The 20,375-nt window shown below is 39.3% G+C and overlaps 1 protein-coding gene across 1 annotated transcript in view; it reads left to right on the plus strand.

Moving 5' to 3' along the window:
• Positions 1–20,375, plus strand: part of PHTF1 (putative homeodomain transcription factor 1) — a 322,940-nt gene that overhangs the window by 264,150 nt on the left and 38,415 nt on the right. Inside the window, exons 14-17 of the mRNA XM_082246092.1 lie at positions 9,600–9,731; positions 9,827–9,913; positions 15,005–15,160; positions 19,772–19,867. Coding sequence (XP_082102218.1) covers positions 9,600–9,731; positions 9,827–9,913; positions 15,005–15,160; positions 19,772–19,867 — 471 coding nt within the window. The remainder of the gene's footprint in view (positions 1–9,599; positions 9,732–9,826; positions 9,914–15,004; positions 15,161–19,771; positions 19,868–20,375) is intronic.

Raw genomic sequence — 20,375 nt, forward strand, 5'->3', positions numbered from 1 at the left:
CCCAGCCCTTGACAGAACAGAACCCATTTATGCCATGCAGCTGAGTAATCAGCCCATGTCTGCGGGGCCACCGACAATTTTATTGCAGAAAAAAACGGATCTAAATCAGGTTCCATAAGTGGTCTGGACAAAGAGATCCCTCCAAATCTGCTTTCGGGAGAAGTTCTCTGAATCGTCTGATCTGGAAACGAGACAAAGAGTCAGCAATACAGTTTGATGTACCAGGGATATGCTTCACTTTCAGCCAAATATTAAGCCTCAGGCACAGGAGGACCATGTAGCGCAAAAGACGTATTACACATATAGATTTTGAAGACAAACAATTAACTGCGTAGAGCACGCCTTTATTGTCCGAATGCCCCAAGATCCTTCTGTCCCTGAAGCTGGAACCCCAAAGTTCCAAAGCGACCAAAATTGGGAATAATTCCAACAAAGCTATGTTTTTTGTTAATTTTCTCTCTACCCACGATGCTGGCCAAGAACCACAACACCAGTGGGAATCCCATACTGCAGCGAAACCAAAAGCTCCAGCTGAATCCGTAAAAAGCTCTAAGTCAGCTGACGATATCCAGTCGCTTTGAAAAAAGGAACGTCCATTGAAATCTGCTAAAAAACGATACCACACTAATAAATCTTCTTTTAAATCTGAATTCATCCAAATATGAGAATAAGGAGAATTCAAACCTGACATGGCCAAGGCTAAACGTCTTGAAAAAACTCTGCCCATAGGCATGATCCGTGACGCAAAAGCCAATAAGCCCAGCAAGGATTGAAGCTCCTTCAAAAGAACTTTTTTCCTTCTCAAAAAACTACTGATCAACAATTTTTTCGTCTGGCAGCTGGAATTCATTCAAAATGGTATTGATCGAAATGCCTAGGAAAACAATGGAAGTGCAAGGAAAGACTGTCTTGTCTTCAGCCAGCGGGATACCTAAATATTTACAAACTAAGAAAAATAATTTTAAAACTAGAGAACAAAGGTTAGAATCCCGAGGACCAAGAGAAAGTCATCCAAATAGTGTAAAATGTCTCTATAACCTGATTCGTGTGTCATGACCCACTGTAAAAAGGTAGCGAAAGTCTCAAAATAAGAACACGACAGGGAACAGCCCATAGGTAAGCAACGGTCGAAAAAATAAAAGCCTTTGAAATAAAAACATAGGGAATTAAATGAGTCAGGAGAAATTGGTAGCAATCTGAAAGCGGATTGGATATCTGCTCTCGCCAGTAGGGCTCCTGGGCCGAAACTTCTAATGAGACAGATTGCATCGTCAAAAGTTGCGTAAGATACCGACGACAACGACGGCGGGGATAAAAAGGGGCCAGCTACTCTACCTGCTTCCACTTCCTTAAAGATCTTTTCTCTAGCTATGTGTATATGCTGATCTAAAGGGGATAGATTCTTTTCAATCTTGCAACCCGTTCCCTGAAAAACTGGCAATTTAAAACCTTGCGAAAACCCCTCAATTAACAGCAGAGCTTTCTCCCTGTCTGGATACAACTGCAGCCAATGGAACATTCTTTCCAGCCTCACTGATGTGCAGGCTTTTTGAAAAAAATATCCCTCGTTGGCTGAGTCTGTTGATTCACTCTTTTAAAGCATTTTGCTGCTGCACAAAAAGAGCACTCATGCTTATATTTACAAGCTGCTGCCCATTTACACTGCGTTTCGTTGAAAGCATAACATACTCCCTTGCGATAAGCTACATTACCACTACTAGTAGCCACAGGTTGCTTGCTAGGCGTATATTTTTTGGGGATGATCAGATTAAGCCATAGGTCCACATCCTTCATTCCCCATCTTAAATTAGGATAGACCACTAACTTCTGACGAAAAGACTCGTCCTAATGGAACCATCCTAGACCTCCAAAGCTTTTGTAAGCCTCTAAAATATGTTCAAGGTGTTGAAAGAGGCCGCTGCATTTTTCCGGGTATCTTTCACCCATTACCGCTGAAAAAATGCAGTATGCCTGCAACCAATTGTGGAAGGACCTATAAATCGGGCGTTTACGATTATCATCTCCCACTTCATCCGTTTTTTTTTTTCACTTTTAAAAAGAAATTCTTTTGAAGATGGTAATAAGGACAACAAATCAATGAATTCGCCCCTCCAAATTTTTTCTTTCACCGATTGTGCGAGATGATAGCCCAAAGGCGAAACGTCACATGGTAAGACCTCTTTTAAACAAGTCTCAAGGATAGTACTGGTTCTATGAAACCCTTCAATATTCAGCACGCTAGGCATAACAGGAGAGGCATAACTTACCACCGTAGCTGTCTGAGTGTTAATTGGGGACCACACACTGACAGGGGAAGGAGATTGTAAAGGAACACTACTAGAAACAGAATTGTTAGTAACATATAAAGAATTTGCAATTTTTGATAAATAATCAATTAAATTAATTAATATATTACCCTGCTGTAACTCCACATTAGTCCGCAGTATGGAGCTCTGTGTTGGTGCTGTATTCTGGACCTCAGGTAGAACAGGTTCATTCATAATCTTTAATCTTGTGTTGGTGACTGTTTTTTCAGGTTGCATACCAACCTGTACAGGTTTCCCTGCTCTTCTATTAAGTGACCGGGAGCGTTCCCGCCTTTCGCCACTAGGTGGCGGTGATGGAGAGAAAATTTGCCTCTTCTTCGGGCATCTTCGTCTCTGCCTCGGTCTTTCACTATCCTCTTCTGTTTCTTCCACTGAGAGGATGTGCTGAGAGTGACGCGCCGGCCGCTCAGGAGGCCGGCTCCACTGTGACTGCTTCACTGACTTCTGCCTTGTTTCCCGGGACAGCTGCGGTGCGATCTGGCTCACACCCTCAGGCGGGACAGCATTAACCCCTTCAGGAGCTATCTCCATACGGCCGGCTTCTCCAGGTAGGTATTCTCCCTCACTCACGTCTTCAGCCGGCGCTGAACTTTCTCCTTCAAGGCACTTCAGTAGCCATTCTTCGCCCCCTTTTTCAGCTGCTCTCTCCAATAACCTCCGGACCAGGGTCTTCATGTTTAGTAGAAATTCACTAGCACAGCGGGGAGAGAATGCATCGCTATGGGGAGCTTGTCAGGCAGCCTCCAGTCAGGGAATGTGTGAGACCCCCAGTGCGGACCCCCCTTATATAGAGGGTGGCTGAAGGTTCCAGCCGGATAGCACTTTCCCGCCCGAACTGCGCTGATTTCTTAAAGGGGCAGCATCCCAAATACCTAAACAGCAAATTTAACTGCTTCTAATATTATTTTTTATTAAAACTACAATTGTTAGCCACATCCCCTTCCCCATATCTGCGTGCGCTAATTCTTTCGCCTGCTTTTCCTTCTTTAAAAAAACACAATGATACTGGCAATGTCCTCAATGTATGGTGGACATGCTCAATGTTGAGCCCCTTCTAAATCAAAGTATTTTCCCTCTTGCACACGTTATTCAGAATTCACTTCCAGTGGCTGGCACTCCTACACTTCAGACCTGCAGGAGTCACCAAGAAACGGTTTAAACTCATCCTTTTTCTGCTTTTAGCCTCAAAAGTAACAAAAGCCAGGTTATTAAAAAAACTATTTACCCACTTCTGAGAAGTCAAATCCCAAATTAATGAAAAGCTGACCAGCAACCTCACTAACAAACACAGCAAGTTCCACAACATCTGGGACCCATGGATCACATATTGTAATCCAAATATCGATGTCTAAAGTGGACTTCTATTACACCAAGCACTGATGGTGTGTGCAACCCCTAGCATCATGTCTCTCCCTCACCCACCTCTCCCTCACATTTCTCTCTACTTGCTTTTCATCTCTTCCCCTTTTCCCCCTTATCTGCTTTACTTCTGTGGTATACTCCATAAGCCACATGGTGGAATATGTCTCACCAACCTCTGAATGGCCCTCAGAATTGAGCACATGGTAGCCAGCTATTCATGCTCTTTTGTTTGAGCATTTTCATATAATACCATGACTGCAGTGAATATTGTACCATTTACAGTGCCTTGAAAAAGTATGACATTTTCCACATTTTCTCATGTTACAACCAAAAACATAAATGTATTTTATTTGGATTTTATGTGATGGACTAAAACAAAGTGGCACATAATTGTGAAGTGGAAGAAAAATGATAACTGGTTTTCAAATTTTTTTACAAATAAATATCTGAAAAGCGTGCATTTATTTTCAGCCCCCCTGAGTCAATACCTTGTAGAACCACCTTTCGCTGCAATTACAACTGTATTTTTGGGTAGGTCTCTACCAGCTTTTCACATCTAGAGAGTGAATTTTTTGTCATTCTTCTTTGCAAAACAGCTCAAGCTCTGTCACATTGAATGGAGAGCGTCTGTGAACAGCAGTTTTCAAGTCTTGCCACAAATTCTCAATTAGATTTAGGTCTGGACTTTGACTGGACCCTTCTAACACATGAATATGCTTTGATCTCTCAGCTCTGACTGTATGTTTAGGGTCATCGTCCTGTTGGAAGGTGAACCTCTGCCCCATTCTTAAGTTTTTTGTAGACAGGTTTTCTTCTAGGATTGCCTAGAACCATTTATCATTTTCCTTCCACTTCACAATTATGTGCCACTTTGTGTTGGTCTATCACATAAAATCCCCACAAAATACATTTATGCTTTTGGCTGTAACATGACAAAATGAGGAAAATTTCAAGGGGTATGAATACTTTTTTAAGGCACTGTATTACATTTTTGTTTCATCTGCTGACACATATTTGTATTAACTGTCACTATTTAATTTTGAAAAAACAATAAATATATTGAATTGAAAAAAAAAAAAAAAAAAACAAATACTAAAAATAACATCTCTTTTCAAACTGTGGTAAAATCACAATTAACTTCATAAAAGAGAGCAATGACCCCGAAAAAATATGGTTTGTGCAAGGAATTACCAAGGCACTTGTACAACTACTGTATGTATCTACAGTGCCTTGCAAAAGTATTCGGCCCCCTTGAACTTTGCGACCTTTTGCCACATTTCAGGCTTCAAACATAAAGATATAAAACTGTAATTTTTTGTGAAGAATCAACAACAAGTGTGACACAATCATGAAGTGGAACGAAATTTATTGGATATTTCAAACTTTGTTAACAAATACAAAACTGAAAAATTGGGCGTGCAAAATTATTCAGCCCCCTTAAGTTAATACTTTGTATCGCCACCTTCTGCTGCGATTACAGCTGTAAGTCGCTTGGGGTATGTCTCTATCAGTTTTGCACATCGAGAGACTGAATTTTTTGCCCATTCCTCCTTGCAAAACAGCTCGAGCTCAGTGAGGTTGGATGGAGAGCGTTTGTGAACAGCAGTTTTCAGTTCTTTCCACAGATTCTCCATTGGATTTAGGTCTGGACTTTGACTTGGCCATTCTAACACCTGGATATGTTTATTTGTGAACCATTCCATTGTAGATTTTGCTTTATGTTTTGGATCATTGTCTTGTTGGAAGACAAATCTCCGTCCCAGTCTCAGGTCTTTTGCAGACTCCATCAGGTTTTCTTCCAGAATGGTCCTGTATTTGGCTCCATCCATCTTCCCATCAATTTTAACCATCTTCCCTGTCCCTGCTGAAGAAAAGCAGGCCCAAACCATGATGCTGCCACCACCATGTTTGACAGTGGGGATGGTGTGTTCAGGGTGATGAGCTGTGTTGCTTTTACGCCAAACATAACGTTTTGCATTGTTGCCAAAAAGTTAGATTTTGGTTTCATCTGACCAGAGCACCTTCTTCCACATGTTTGGTGTGTCTCCCAGGAGGCTTGTGGCAAACTTTAAACAACACTTTTTATGGATATCTTTAAGAAATGGCTTTCTTCTTGCCACTCTTCCATAAAGGCCAGATTTGTGCAGTATTCGACTGATTGTTGTCCTATGGACAGAGTCTCCCACCTCAGCTGTAGATCTCTGCAGTTCATCCAGAGTGATCATGGGCCTCTTGGCTGCACCTCTGATCAGTCTTCTCCTTGTATGAGCTGAAAGTTTAGAGAGACGGCCAGGTCTTCGTAGATTTGCAGTGGTCTGATACTCCTTCCATTTCAATATTATCGTTTGCATAATGCTCCTTGGGATGTTTAAAGCTTGGGAAATCTTTTGGTATCCAAATCCGGCTTTAAACTTCTCCACAACAGTATCTTGGACCTGCCTGGTGTGTTCCCTTTTCTTCATGATGCTCTCTGTGCTTTAAACGGATCTCTGAGACTATCACAGTGCAGGTGCATTTATACAGAGACTTGATTACACACAGGTGGATTCTATTTATCATCATTAGTCATTTAGGTCAACATTGGATCATTCAGAGATCCTCACTGAACTTCTGGAGAGAGTTTGCTGCACTGAAAGTAAAGGGGCTGAATAATTTTGCACACCCAATTTTTCAGTTTTTTATTTGTTAACAAAGTTTGAAATATCCAATAAATTTCTTTCCACTTCATGACTGTGTCCCACTTGTTGTTGATTCTTCACAAAAAATTACAGTTTTATATCTTTATGTTTGAAGCCTGAAATGTGGCAAAAGGTCGCAAATTTCAAGGGGGCCGAAAACTTTCGCAAGGCACTGTATACCATGCTAAGACGTGATATGATAAATGCAAACAACCCAAAAGGATTATATTATGTGTTATCATAGGATTTCATTTAGCTGTACTTAATTCAGTTTTGTCCGTATAGAGAATGCGTGACTGTATCTGATATCCTGTTTTGTTCCATTCCAGGGAGAGTTTACTTTGTGTATAAAGGTAGGAGTTGGGGTGCACCCGCGCTACGGATAGTAACACAAATACCGAACCAGTAATGTGTTCAAAAATTGTGGGGATCAGATGGTTATGCTGCCTCCAACTTACCGCAAGGGTAAAAAATGTGGGGGGTCGGGAGGTGTTGGTATGGGGCGCTACCACCTTATACAGCAAATCACTTTGTTGTGTGTGATTCCAGTTGAAAGTGCACAGTGCTTGTTTATAAACAGATAATGTGCAAATGTAATATTAAAGTGTTACGTGCTTAACAAAATAAATGTGCAACTTAGTGCAAACACAAAAGATGGTACCGTGTTGCCGAGTGGATTGTACCGTCTATGTGTCACTCATCGGATGAAAGACGACCATTGGTTGGTGACAAGTGCAAAAGTGCAGGTGTACAAATAAGTGAATAACAATATATATAAAACCTTTATTGTGACCTCCTATTACAGAGGAAACTACATCCGTGATGAGTGTTATAAAATCAATAAAATCGCAGTATAAAATAATGTTTAGTATAAGATAAGGTGGACGTGAATTGCGCCTGTTTGCGTGTGCTGAGAGTGAGGAGTGCTAATACCGAAGGTAAAGCACTTACCAATAACCTCTCCCTTATTAACTTGGTTTACTGTTTCTCCCTCCTCCTGATGCCTGCAAGTTCTTTAGTACTAGTTGTTCCACAAGTGTTGTTGCGCGTGTATCTAGGGAGTCAGTATACAAAAGATCAAGAGAGCTTCCATTGCGTAGTATAGTATAACATTGGGGAAAAAATAGTAGCGACGGAAGTTCACCGTCAGCTTGTTAGTGGATCTCCGGCGTACGGCCGTGTGGTGCTTCCGCGTTCCACCGGCCAGAGCCACCTAACCGGAAGTGACGTATGACGCTGATTGCCGCTCTACGCGTTTCGTCACTGCAACGTCATCTGGGGCGGTACTAGGCTACGTACTCCCGGGGTTTAAATAGACCTCCGTATCCTAGCGACCATTGTGTGTACCGCCGCCATATTGGTAACCTCACGCGAGTCATACCGGCTGCCATCTTGGTACCTCTGATTGTTTTGTTATCTGGTCGGCTTATACAGGTTACGGGGTTTGTTTACATCATGTGAACTTCCTTTTGCAGCGGGCCCCATCTGTTAAATTGCATACATCTCTTAAACTAAAAAGTGACAGTGGTAAGTGAAAACATAAAAACGTGCCATAGAGCAGTGGTTCTCAACTCCGGTTCTCGGGACCCACTAACAGGCCAGATTTTAAGTATTACCTTGGGGGATGCAGACTAGAATACTGCAATCACTGAGAAGCAAATGAAATCACCTGTGATGTAATTTAGTTATCTTGCAAACCTGGCCTGTTGGTGGGTCCCGAGGACCGGATTTGAGAACCACTGCCATAGAGTGCTAAGAGATGTGCCGTGTGGGTAAAATCCGCTTACATTAGAGATAAAATTATAAGTAAAATACTTTATTAAACGTGTGTTAAAAAATGAAAAAATTAAAAATTTAAAATATATTTTATAAAAAGGTTTTTTATAAAAAGGTTTTTTTAAAAAAGAAAGAGTCATTCCTGGTATGAGAGTTTGAGATGAATTATTCCATTGGGATACCATAGGGGATGTTATGTGATATTATGCCTTGTGCATGGCTGAAACCATGCAAGCTACAACGAGGCTAAAAAGGCTAAAAACCAAAAATGTGAGGAGGAGTCAAATTCAGATGTGTGGAGGAATGGGGTTATGATTGGAGGAGGAGTACAAAGTTGTTGTTATGTTGGAGGAATAAACCCCTACTGGAGGAGGAAGTGGAGGAAGCAATATTTGTTGATAAAAACGCATATGCAAATAGAGGAAAACCGCATGGAAAAACGCATGTGTTAAAATACCCAAAAATACCTAAAAAACATGAAAGCATGGAAAAACATAAGAGATCATGGTGGATCATTATCATAAAGGTCATAAAAGGTCATAAAAGGTCATAAAAAGTCATAAAAGGCCATAAGACATGAACCGTCTTCCTAAAAATCAGTGATAAAACAGTTCAAATCAATGTCTTTGTTGAGGCCTTCAGGCTGAAGTGTTTGTAATAAATATATCCACTTTGTCTCATTGCGGGATACATTAATTTTCTTGTTGCTGCCCCTCCAGTCGTTTTTGATTTTGTCAATTGCATAGAAAGTCATGACCGAGGGGTCTTTAGCATGGGCTATCTTGAAATGGCGTGAAAGACTGTGCTTATCAAAGCCCTTTTTGATGTTTTTCACATGTTCCCTTATCCTTACAAATAATGGACAAGTGGTTCGGCCCACATACTGCAATTTGCAAGGACATTCGATCACATATGTCACATGTGTGCTTGTACATGTGATGGTTTCATTGATTTTGTACTCCCTTCCTGTTGATGTGGATTGGAATGCGATTTTTCTTCTCTCTTGTGCTCTGTTTGTTCTACATGGTAAACACTTTCTACAGCTGAAAAAGCCTTTGAGATTGGAGGGGAGTTGTACTTGCTTAGGAGGGTCTATTACATTCTGCACCAGTCTGTTTCTGAGTGTAGGTGCTCTTCTGTATATAAAGGTTGGCTGGTTTGGTAGTAGCTTCTTCAATGTCTTGTCTGCTCTCAGTATGGGCCAGTGCTTTTTGATTATCTTCTCTATTATTTTATGTTGCCTATTGTATCCTGTGAAAAAAGCGAATTCCATGTTGTTGTATTTTTCTCTTTTTCAACCATTCTCTTGTATCATTTCATCTCTCTTCATATTCATTACCTTTTACTTTGTGTATAACCTATATTCTTTTCCATCCATCTATAAACTGCTGCCTTTCGCAGGTATGTATGCGTACTATCTCCATTCATCATTACTGTGTCTTTGTATCTCTTGCAGAGGTTTCTGATAGCCAAGCTTTTCAGTCACCTGACCTCTGCTAGAAAAGCACTGAAGTCTGAGATCCCTCACTTCCGGCTGAAGAAGGTGCAGAACATTAAGATTTGGCTATCTCTACGGTCCTACCTGAAGGTAATCTAAAAGGTTGCCTTAGTCATGTCCCTTGCTGTTCTCTCTTCTCTCTGCCTTTATTGTATATACTAATATTTCCCTTTTCTTCTCATTAGAGAAGAGGACCTCAGAGATCTGTAGATGTCATTGTGTCATCAATCTATTTATTAACACTGTCTATTGCCTTTATTTGTTGTGCGCAGGTAAGTACCTTTATTTCATAATTTTGGAAAACAGAGTCTCATTAATATACCAACTATGAGTGCTGATTGCAAAGGCTTGTATAGGTTATTAACTATGATCTGCTTTTATCCTTTACACTTCAGATAATTTGACCTCAAAATTTAGCTAAATTGCCACTATACCCTTTACATTAATAATTGCATGTATTTACTGAATTGTATAATGGATTTGGTATTTTCTACTTTAGATACTGGAAGGAATTACACTAGATTTCATGAAGCTTAAAGCAGCATTTAAAGTATGCTCAAGGCATGATAAAGTGACTTCTCAGTCAATATTATCTTGTGTAATTTGAGCATGCATTGTGTTTTTTACCTGCATAGAATGTGCATTTATCATATAGTTTATTGTGTAATTTGTTGCTCTGTATGAACAGCCTATATTACAGTAAATCTTCACATTCCTGTATCAAAAAATTCTGTTTACGTTCAAACATGAGGTGCATGGCACTGCGCATTTTAATAAATGATTCTGTTTGTAGTTAAAGAACTGACACTTCCCATGGAGAAACTACATGTCCCACAATTCTTGGGTCTCAGTCTAGTGCTACTTAGGTGAAAGCTAAACAGTAATGAGCAATCTGACAGATAAACAACAAATAGAAGAGGGCGCTAGATAAGTATAAGCAAGATAAAAAGTGTCATTTATTAAGTATCCATTACATGTAAACAAGCTGTAAACTGCACACAGGGCTGGTATAGTTGCTCAGATGAAAGTAGTGGTCTTGATGGACTGGAGAGCAATTACAGGCACAGACCAGGAATCGCTGTGGGGAGAGCCGGCTAGGTAAATCACTACATGGACATGGGGGAATCGAGAGGCCAAGACACTACAAACTGCAGCCACAACATGTGAGCCCATTATCACAAGGCAAGCAAACACCACAGGGAATATAACTACACTAATACCTAGGTAAAACAACAAAAAACATTTAAAGTACACAATAGGGTTAATTTAGTAAAGGCAAAATAAACTGTGTACTTTTGCAAGTGCAGTTGCTCCAGAGCTTAATAAATGATAGAGAGCTATGCGGACTTCCATCATCCAATCATGTGGATGCAAAAATGCTGTTTTTTTTTATTTTCATTGCTTTTTCATAAGCTCTGGAGCAACTGCACTTGCAGAGTGCAACTGCACTTGCAAAAGTGCATAGTCTATGTGCCTTTAGTAAATTAATCCCCATGCCTTTAGACACTTTTCTTTTAGCATACTTTCATTAGCATTGCAGCTTGATGAACTAGAGCTTGTCATTTCCAGAAGCTCATTCAGGCTTACTCACCTAGGCAATGGGGAGCATTTACAGGTGCATCTCAAAAAAATTTGAATATCATCAAAAAGTTAATTTATTTCAGTAATTAAATTCAAAAAGTGAAACTCATTGATTATATAGATTCATTACACACAGAATGAAATATGTCAAGCATTTCTTTCATTTAATTTTGATTTGTATGGCTTACAGCTAGTAAAAATCCAAAGTACAGTATCTCAGAAAATTTAAATATTATAGGATTTTTAATACAGAAATGTTGGCTTACTGAAAAGTATGTCCATGTACTGTATAGTATGCACTCAATACTTGGTTGGGGCTTCTTTTGCATGAATTACTGCATCAATGCGGCGTGGCATGGAGGCGATCAGCCTGTGGCACTGCTGAGGTGTAATGGAAGCCCAGGTTACTGTGATAGGGGCCTTCAGCTCGTGTGCATTGTTGGATCTGGTATCTCTCATCTTCCTCTTGACAATACCCCACAGATTCTCTATGGGACTTAGGTCAGACTAGTTTGCTGGCCAATCAAGCACAGTGATACCATAATCATTAAACCAGGTATTGGTACCTTTTGGCAGTGTGGGCAGGTGCCAAGTCCTGCTGGAAAATGAAATCAGCATCTCCATAAAGCAGGTCAGAAGAGGGAAGCATGCAGTGCTCTAGAATTTCATGGTAGGGGGGCTGCGCAGACTTGGGACTTGATAAAACATAGTGGACCAACAACAGCAGATGACATGGCTCCCCAAATCATCACTGTGGAAACCTCACACTGGACGTCATGCAACTTGGATTCTGTGCCTTTCCACTCTTCCTCCAGACTCTGGGACCCTGATTTTGAAATGAAATGCAAAATTTACTTTCGTCCAAAAAGAGGACTTTGGAACACTGAGCAATAGTCCAGTCCTTTTTCTCCTTAGCCCAGCTCTGGTTCAGGAGTGGCTTGACACAAGGAATGTGACAGTTGTAGCCCATGTCCTGGATATGTCTGTGTGTGGTGGCTCTTAAAACACTGACACCAGCCATAGTCCACTCCTTGTGAATCTCCCCATATTCTTGAATGGCCTTTGCTTTACAATTTTTTTTAACATCTTCTGAGTCTTTGAATTATGGGTTTTCACTACGTGTAAGCCATAATCATTAAAATTAAAAGAAAGAAATGCTTGAAATAAATCACTCTGTGTGTAATGAATATATATACTGTAATATATGAGTTTCACTTTTTGAATATAATTACTGAATTAAATTAACTTTTCGATGATATTCTAATTTTGTGAGATGCACCTGTATATCTTATCATCTGCAAAACCAACTTTAGGGCCACTCTTGCCTTGTCAGAGGTATTTGAAAATGGTAGCAGAAATAAAACTTCTATTCCAAAATTTGTCAACCTGCCAACTCATCCCATGCACCTTCAAATGTAACAAGAATTGTTTGTTCATCTTGTCAGTCACAGCAGGATGATTAATTTGATGCTTTTAGCAAGGATGCCACTTGATCATCATCACCCTCCCTCAAGTTTTTCTTCATCTGCAGTTTAGAGCTTTCCTGAAAAGCTAAGTATGCTATAGCTGACAAAATAACAAAGTGGATTAGTATGACAGCACTCAAACCATCCTTCACCAATTTTGAAAACGGCAATGTCAGTTATGGTTGCTACAGGTTACTGGGTTTTGGTTTTCTTATTTGTTCTGTGCGTTGCTTTATTAGCTACATCCTTTGATGCTGAAAGACATGCTTGGGAATGCTAGCAAAAATTCCAGGCCTACACAAATAAACACAATATTTTAGGTTGCAGTTACCTTGTGAAGCAAAACTTATATGAATCTGGAACTGTAAGTCAGATGACGTTGGCTGTTTTAAAACATTGCAGGCTTATTCAGCAGCTTATGTTGAGAAAGAAAGGTCTGTTTTACACACAGCCATCAATACGATTTTGATGATTCATTTTCATGCTGTGAGAAGAGTCAGGAACTTCTGAAAATAAGGTTGGCTGAGTGCACTGTATTATAGAAAGGAACCTTATCCAGAAAACTCTGTTTCATAAAAATTGTGTAAAAGTGATTATAATACAGTATTTAATTAGATTACACAATGCACAAAGGTGAGCAAGTTTGTGAACCCGTAGGAGCTTTCTAAATGTCAGCAGAATTGGATCCTAAACTGAGCATGCTTAAAGGTTATCTCATCCTTATCTAAGCTATAGTGATATAGTCAGTTTCATTTAGCAAAGAAAGCAATTTACATTGCTACATATACATCCTTACTAAATACATTGTTTAAATGATGAAGGTAGCTAATAGAAAATGTACTGTAACTAATGGTTCTCGACAGCCTTCTGCTGAACTGCAGTATAGCCCGATCATGAAAGAAATATTGCTGAAGCTCATAATATATGGAAATGGTCATGGAAGGATTTTAAAAGACATGGGCCTTCATCAAGCCAAAGGTAGACATGATCTACTGTTGCTGCTTCACCTGCTTTATGTGTAAAGTATAGGTCTGCTCTGCTGTCTAATGCCCCATACACACGTGCAGATTATCTGCAGACTTTTGTCTGCAGACTTACCTTTTCTATGTAGTGCAAGGGCCTGCCGGATTGCATACAAATTGAAAGTGTTTAGGTTTGACCTCATATTATATGGTTTTGGTAAGTCTGCAGATAATCTGCACGTGTGTATGGGGCATTATGGGCTGGAAATCTTGCAGTCATTTAGGTACCAATGAATCCTAAGCTGTTGGAAAATGTTCAGCACATTGTCAGGAAGTCCGTTGCTAAAGTTAAACTTATGGCGGTAATCTGAAACACAGGTGCAAATCAAAATATTTCATGTTTTTAAAAATGTAATTAAAAAAAATAAATTGAGGCAGACCATTCAAGCAAGACAAAACAATATGTGCATGAGCCGAAAGAATTTTGTATACATGAAGGAACTGAAATATATCTTTATTGTTGCAGCTACAGGAGAGTTGAGGCTAATGACTATTAATTAGGCTTTGCTACTATTAATGAGAGTTCATCCATGACTGTGATCATATTTTATGAGGTTTTTGCATAGAAATTCACATGATTCCTAAGGGCAGAAGAGAATACAAACTGGAAGTCTAAGATCATGTTTTTTTTTATGTGAGACACTGAATTTTGGGTTTTGTTATGCTGCGTCTGTACTCACTCCTAATATTGACAGCTGTGATGTGCTGCGAAGAAAAGGCCACACACAGCTACGTACATTTTCTTTTTTTTTTTTGAATGCTGGTATGACTACAGTATACAGCTATGCAAAATAAGTATTTTTTTTTTCACAGAAAGGATTCAATGCAATTCTGAAATAAGATTGATTTTTGTTCAAATCCGCATTAATAGAAAATTGAGCAGCATTGTTTTCCCCAATCCTTCAAGTGACATTGACTGGGAATAAAATTGGCACAGAGAAGCCAAACCACTTGCATTGTCTTGCCTTTAACCAATTGTACTGAGATTTCTGTCAGTTAATGAAAGCTGTAACTGGGACTCTTATACATTCACCAGGCCATAGGCTCCTGCCTAGGGTGTCTAATAGGATAATGTGGCTATAACTAGTGCTTATTGAGTTTCTTTAAATTAATCTCATTGGTTATTGAACAGTTTAAATTTGGGACAACAATGTGTTTTATATGAACTTAGAACATTTATCGCAACAGCAATGCAGTAGCTCAGTCTATGGTAGAGTTATTTTTGACTGTTGTAGGCAATAAGCAGATTTAAATGTTTGAATATTACAATTATTTATTTGCCCTGTCAAAATAGGTTCTGAATGGACATACAACCTTTCTAACCTATCTCTATAACTGGGAGTTCCTGATTTGGGAAGCAGCTTTGCTCATCTTTCTCTTACGTCTAACTTCCCTGGGATCAGAGACCAACAAGAAGTACAGCAATGTCTCAATACTACTGACTGAAGAGGTATGCAATAATGGTCAACAATGGAGTCAGAATCTTCGCCTATCAGTAAATGGTCATGAGATTTATGCTAACTCTGAATAGATGCATACCACAGAACAATACAAGCTGATTAGAAAGCTTATACAAAAAGTACACATATGTGTCTAACATGCCCTGGACACAATGCTACAATCAACATCTCTGTTTAGGGTGCATGTGCACTGTTGATTGGAGAAATGTGCAGGGGACATGTCTGACCAATAAATACCCAACTGCTGCACTCTGTGTTGAGCAGCTTTGCATATTTCCAGTGGACGAGAAACACGGGACACATTAACTGGAAAAAACACTCCTACATCTGTTACGGTTTATGCAGCCTGACTGCATTACAGTGATAAAAACAACAGCTTCAGTTGGGCTTTAAAATCCTTCTATATTATGTTTCTATCCTGCTCAGTTTCAGTGATCCTAAATAATGTGCCATCAGTAAAAAAGGAAACATTATATTCTATTCCATCTGTCAGATCATTCAAAAAGTTACTGAGAAAAGTTTGGTTCAGCCCCGATCCCTGTGGTACACTGCTGCTACCCATACCCCATTTTAATATGCTCCATTTATTAGCCATCTGTACAAGGATGTTATGATTATCAGTATGAAATGATTTTACAAAATCAAAACTTTCAATATCTCATTGGATTTTTTACACCCCAATTCGTACTTCCCTCCTCAGAAACATTAATGTTGGACAAAACCTGCCTTTCAGGAATTCATGTAGATTCCCTATAACACAGTTATATTCTATGCATTTTTGTAAAAAATCTTTATATATATTCAAAGTATATTACATACAACAGAAGGCAAATCACAAGTTTTCAGTCTCCCATTTCTGCATTTCACCTTTTCCTGTTTATACTAACCCCACCCCATTTTAGCCTCATTACCACCTGTAATACCCCATTTGGTACTTTGCTGTTTTGCCACTTGTCACAACCCAAAACCCCCCACCCCCCCTCCCCTCCCCTTTGCTGTTATGTCACTTATTTTATTACAATCCAACCCCCCCCCCCCCCCCCCCCAGTTCCTAGTTAATTTTTTGGGTCTCTGGAGATGCTTTCAAATCAATTAAGGCATTTGTTGTGTTTTTAGTTTTAAAAAAATGATGCTCTGATTTCTCAGATTTCTCTTTAATTCTATATGTTAAGTGGAAAGTGGCTATTAGTCGTAGGTGTGAAGTTGCATAGTGTATTTTTTACACTGTGGGGGTCTTTGCATAAAAAAAAGCGCTTTGCAAAGGTCTCAGCATTTCAACAAAAGTCATGAAAAATATGAATAACATTTGTAATATATGTGTAATGTCAGTTTTTATTTGTTGCATTTCACCAGGCAAATATAACAATCCCTAACATTCAAGCGGTTATAAAGGATTTATGTATATAAAAATGACAAACATAATATACTTGCTTGTTCTGTGAAACAGTATTGCACAGAGTGGCCCTGAACCTTCCCCTCTGGGTTCCCCTGTCTCCCATCTTGGCTCCTTCTCTTCTCCATGTGCCACCATAGGAAGCCTCTTTCTCTGTGTGTGCTCACTCCTGTGCTGGGCTGTGTGCATCCATGGACACACACAGTGAGGCTTGGCCCTGCCCACCAGACCCTCCTTGCAACATTTGATTGACAATAGCAGAAGCCAATGGCTCTGAGCCTGTCAGAGGGGAGAGAGAGAACCAATCTGCAGCAGTGCTGGATCGATACAGGTAATGTATTAAGGTAAAAAAAAAAGTTCACTTTTAATGGTTTATATTTGTTTTCCAAGAAAAGAGAGTACAAGCAGATGTACACGAAGATGGGTAACAAGTGACTGCGCCTAGGTGATAATTGCTTTTTACCTGATACTGCTCCTATCTTATTGAGAATGTCTCAATCACAAATATAGGCAAAAAATGACAGCGCTGTATATTGGTGTATCCAAATAAATACTTTTACAATCCTTCAAAGTGCTTAAATCATAAATCTTACTGTGTTAAAGAAAAATTATTACTAAATTGATATTTTATTAGAAAAAAATAAAATTGTTTTGGCTTATCTGAATATGTAAAAAAGTGTTCTGGTGCTTTCATAAATACCCACATATGAATGTGTTAATCTAATCCAACAAACATGTAAAACATGTAACAGAAAGATGTTACAATGTTTTAAAGAAATATCCACAGGTGCATACATCAATCATTAGTGTTCATAATCCATTGAAACAGTTCCTTTGAAATAATGTGAATAAAATGTCCAAAAATAGTGCCAAATGAATATAAAAAAAAACTAAAAATTAAAGCTTATTGTGTGTTCCTCTTGTCTTCTTATATTATTGCCACATCAAGAAAAAATGTAATCCACCACCTCTTATAATGAATTTACTCACCAGATGGAATGGCTGGTAATATGATAAACCAGCATGCAAGCTTTTTCTTTTGTAGGGAGTGGCAGTCTGCAACTTCTCAGCTGATGCGAGCTGACCCGACTCAATGCAATAGCAATCTCTACGGCTCACTCCCGACGTATGTTTCGTCGTTGGACGTCTTTACAGGGCAACGTCCAATGCTGAAACGTACATTGTGTGTGAGCTGGAGAGATTGCTATCACATTAAATCGGGCCAGCTTGCATCAGCTGAGAAGTTGGAGCCAGCCTGCACATGATCCAATGCTGTTTATGCTTGTGTCAGTGGAGACACTTTTTTAAATATGAGTTTTAACTGTTTTTAATAAAGTTGGTATATTTTTAAAGGATCTTATGCTATACCGAGTTCTTTTCTCTTCCATTGATTTTCTCCTTGCCTGAGATATCCATCGAGAGTGATAAATTAGAGTTTTTAAAGTTTGATCCAGAGGGCTGCAGACTGTCACTCCCTATAAAAGAAAAAGCTTGCATACTGGTTTATCATATTACAAGCCATTCCATCTGGTGAGTGAATTCATTATAAGAGGTGGTGGATTACATTTTTTCTTGATGTGGCATTAATATAAGAAGACAAGAGGAACACACAATAATCTGTTCTTTTTAGTTTTATTTTGATATTCATTTGGCACTATTTTTGGACACTTTATTCACATTATTTCAAAGGAACTGTTTCAATGGATTATGAACACTAATGGTTGATGTATGCACTTGTGGATATTTCTTTGAAACATTTTAACATCTTTCTGTTACATTTGTTATATGTTTGTTGAATTCGTTTAACACATTCATATGTGGGTATTTATGAAAGCACCAGAACACTTTTTTACACATTCAGATAAGCCAAAATGTTTTAATTTTTTTCTTTGATACAATATCAATTTAGTAATAATTTTTCTTTCACACAGTAAGATTTATGATTTAAGCACTTTGAAGGATTGTAAAAGTATTATTTGGATACACCTATATACAGCGCTGTCATTTTTTGCCTATAAACAGATGTACAAGCATTTTCCTTAAAGTGATAATAAAGTTTTTTTTTTGTTTAAAAATAAGAAACATGTTTTACTTACATGCACTGTGTAGTGGTTCTGCACAGAGCAGCCCCGATCCTCCATTTCGCGGGTCCCTCATCGGCGCTCCTGGCTCCTCCCTCTTGCAGAGTGCCTCCATAGAAAGCAGCTTGCTATGGGGGCACCCAAGCCAAGATGTTGCTGTGTGTGTGTGTCTATTCAGACATGGAGCCATGGCTCGGCCCCCCCCTCCTCATAGGCACACTGGTTTTGATTGACACCTTCTGCTGTCTCAGCCAATGAGGAGGGAGATTCCAGAACAGCCAGGGCCCCTGTGCAACATAGCTGGATCGAGATAGGGCTCAGGTAAATATGAGGGGGGCTTCTGCACTCCAGTCCTGGGAAGGAAGCTTTCATATTTAGCAGAGGTAGTAACACCGCTGCTAAATGCTTTACTTTAAACTGCAGCAAAAGATTCGGCCATTCACTGAACCACCTGAACAACAGGCGATCCTGCAGCTCATCCCTTTAGAGAGCACAGGAATCTTTATACACTTTGTACATAGTGCAGAGGTCTCCCTCATATTATTTTTTTTCTTCTGGTCGAGTGATCTTAGCCTACAGTGTTAGGCTATTTTCTCTATTTTCTGTATTGCTCAATCGTTCTTAACCTCTTTGCGCCGAGCGCACACAAATAACAGGCCTCTCGGTGGATGGGCCTTGGCGCCGATTGGCCACATATTTGCGTGCAAATACGGCTAACAAAAAGCCTTCGTTCACTGCTTGTGATAAGGAGCTATCCGATCACGTGACCACCTTGATTGTTCACATCACTGTAAGCCCCGCCCCACGTCCCAGCATTCTAAACCCCTTAAAGTGCTAGCGGGCGCCAGCTCCAAGGGGTTAAACTCTTCTGATCAAATCATTTTTTTCTTTTAGGATCGAACCTTAGGGAATGTTACATTTGCCTGGCAAATGGCAACAAATAGAAAGTGACATTAGACACATATTAGGTACATTACAGATAATATTTGTCACTTTTGTTAAAATGCTGAGAAATTCATACATACGTGGTGTATAATAATCTAGTTGTCATTTACTTTCCATTTGCATGCCACTGTACTAATGTGTGGGATTTCTGACTGTGAGCATTTACCATTTACACCCTACAGATCAATCTTTATTTGAAAATGGAAAAGAAGCCAAACAAAAAGGAACAGCTCACGATTGTGAATAATGTCCTGAAATTGTCCTCCAAACTCATTAAGGTATATATATGAAATCAAAAGTGATAGGATATAGCAGCAGATATTTAGGAAAATTGCATTATATTGTCACCATAGCTGGTCCAGTGTCAGTGTGCTTTTGCTGTTTGCACATACCTAACAAGAAATAAAGAACACTGGTCTATATTTGTTGTTTATGGCCCATTATATACAGTGAGGGAAAAAGTATCTGATCCCCTGCTGATTTTGTACGTTTGCCCACTGACAAAGAAGTGATCAGTCTATAATTTTAATGGTAGGTTTATTTTAACAGAGAGAGACAGAATAAAAACAAAAATATACAGAAAAAATGCATTTCAAAAAAGTTATAAATTGATTTGCATTTTAATGAGTGAAATAAGTATTTGATCCCCTATCAATCAGCAAGATTTTTGTCTCTCAGGTGTCTTCTATACAGACTCTTAAAGGGAGTGCTCCTAATTTCAGCTGGTTACCTGTACAAACTCCACCTGTCCACAGAAGCAATCAATCAGGTTCCAATCTCTCCACC

This window comes from Pelophylax lessonae (assembly GCF_965119305.1).
Source record: "Pelophylax lessonae genome assembly, chromosome: 2".
In the NCBI taxonomy this organism is placed as follows: Eukaryota; Metazoa; Chordata; class Amphibia; order Anura; family Ranidae; genus Pelophylax; species Pelophylax lessonae.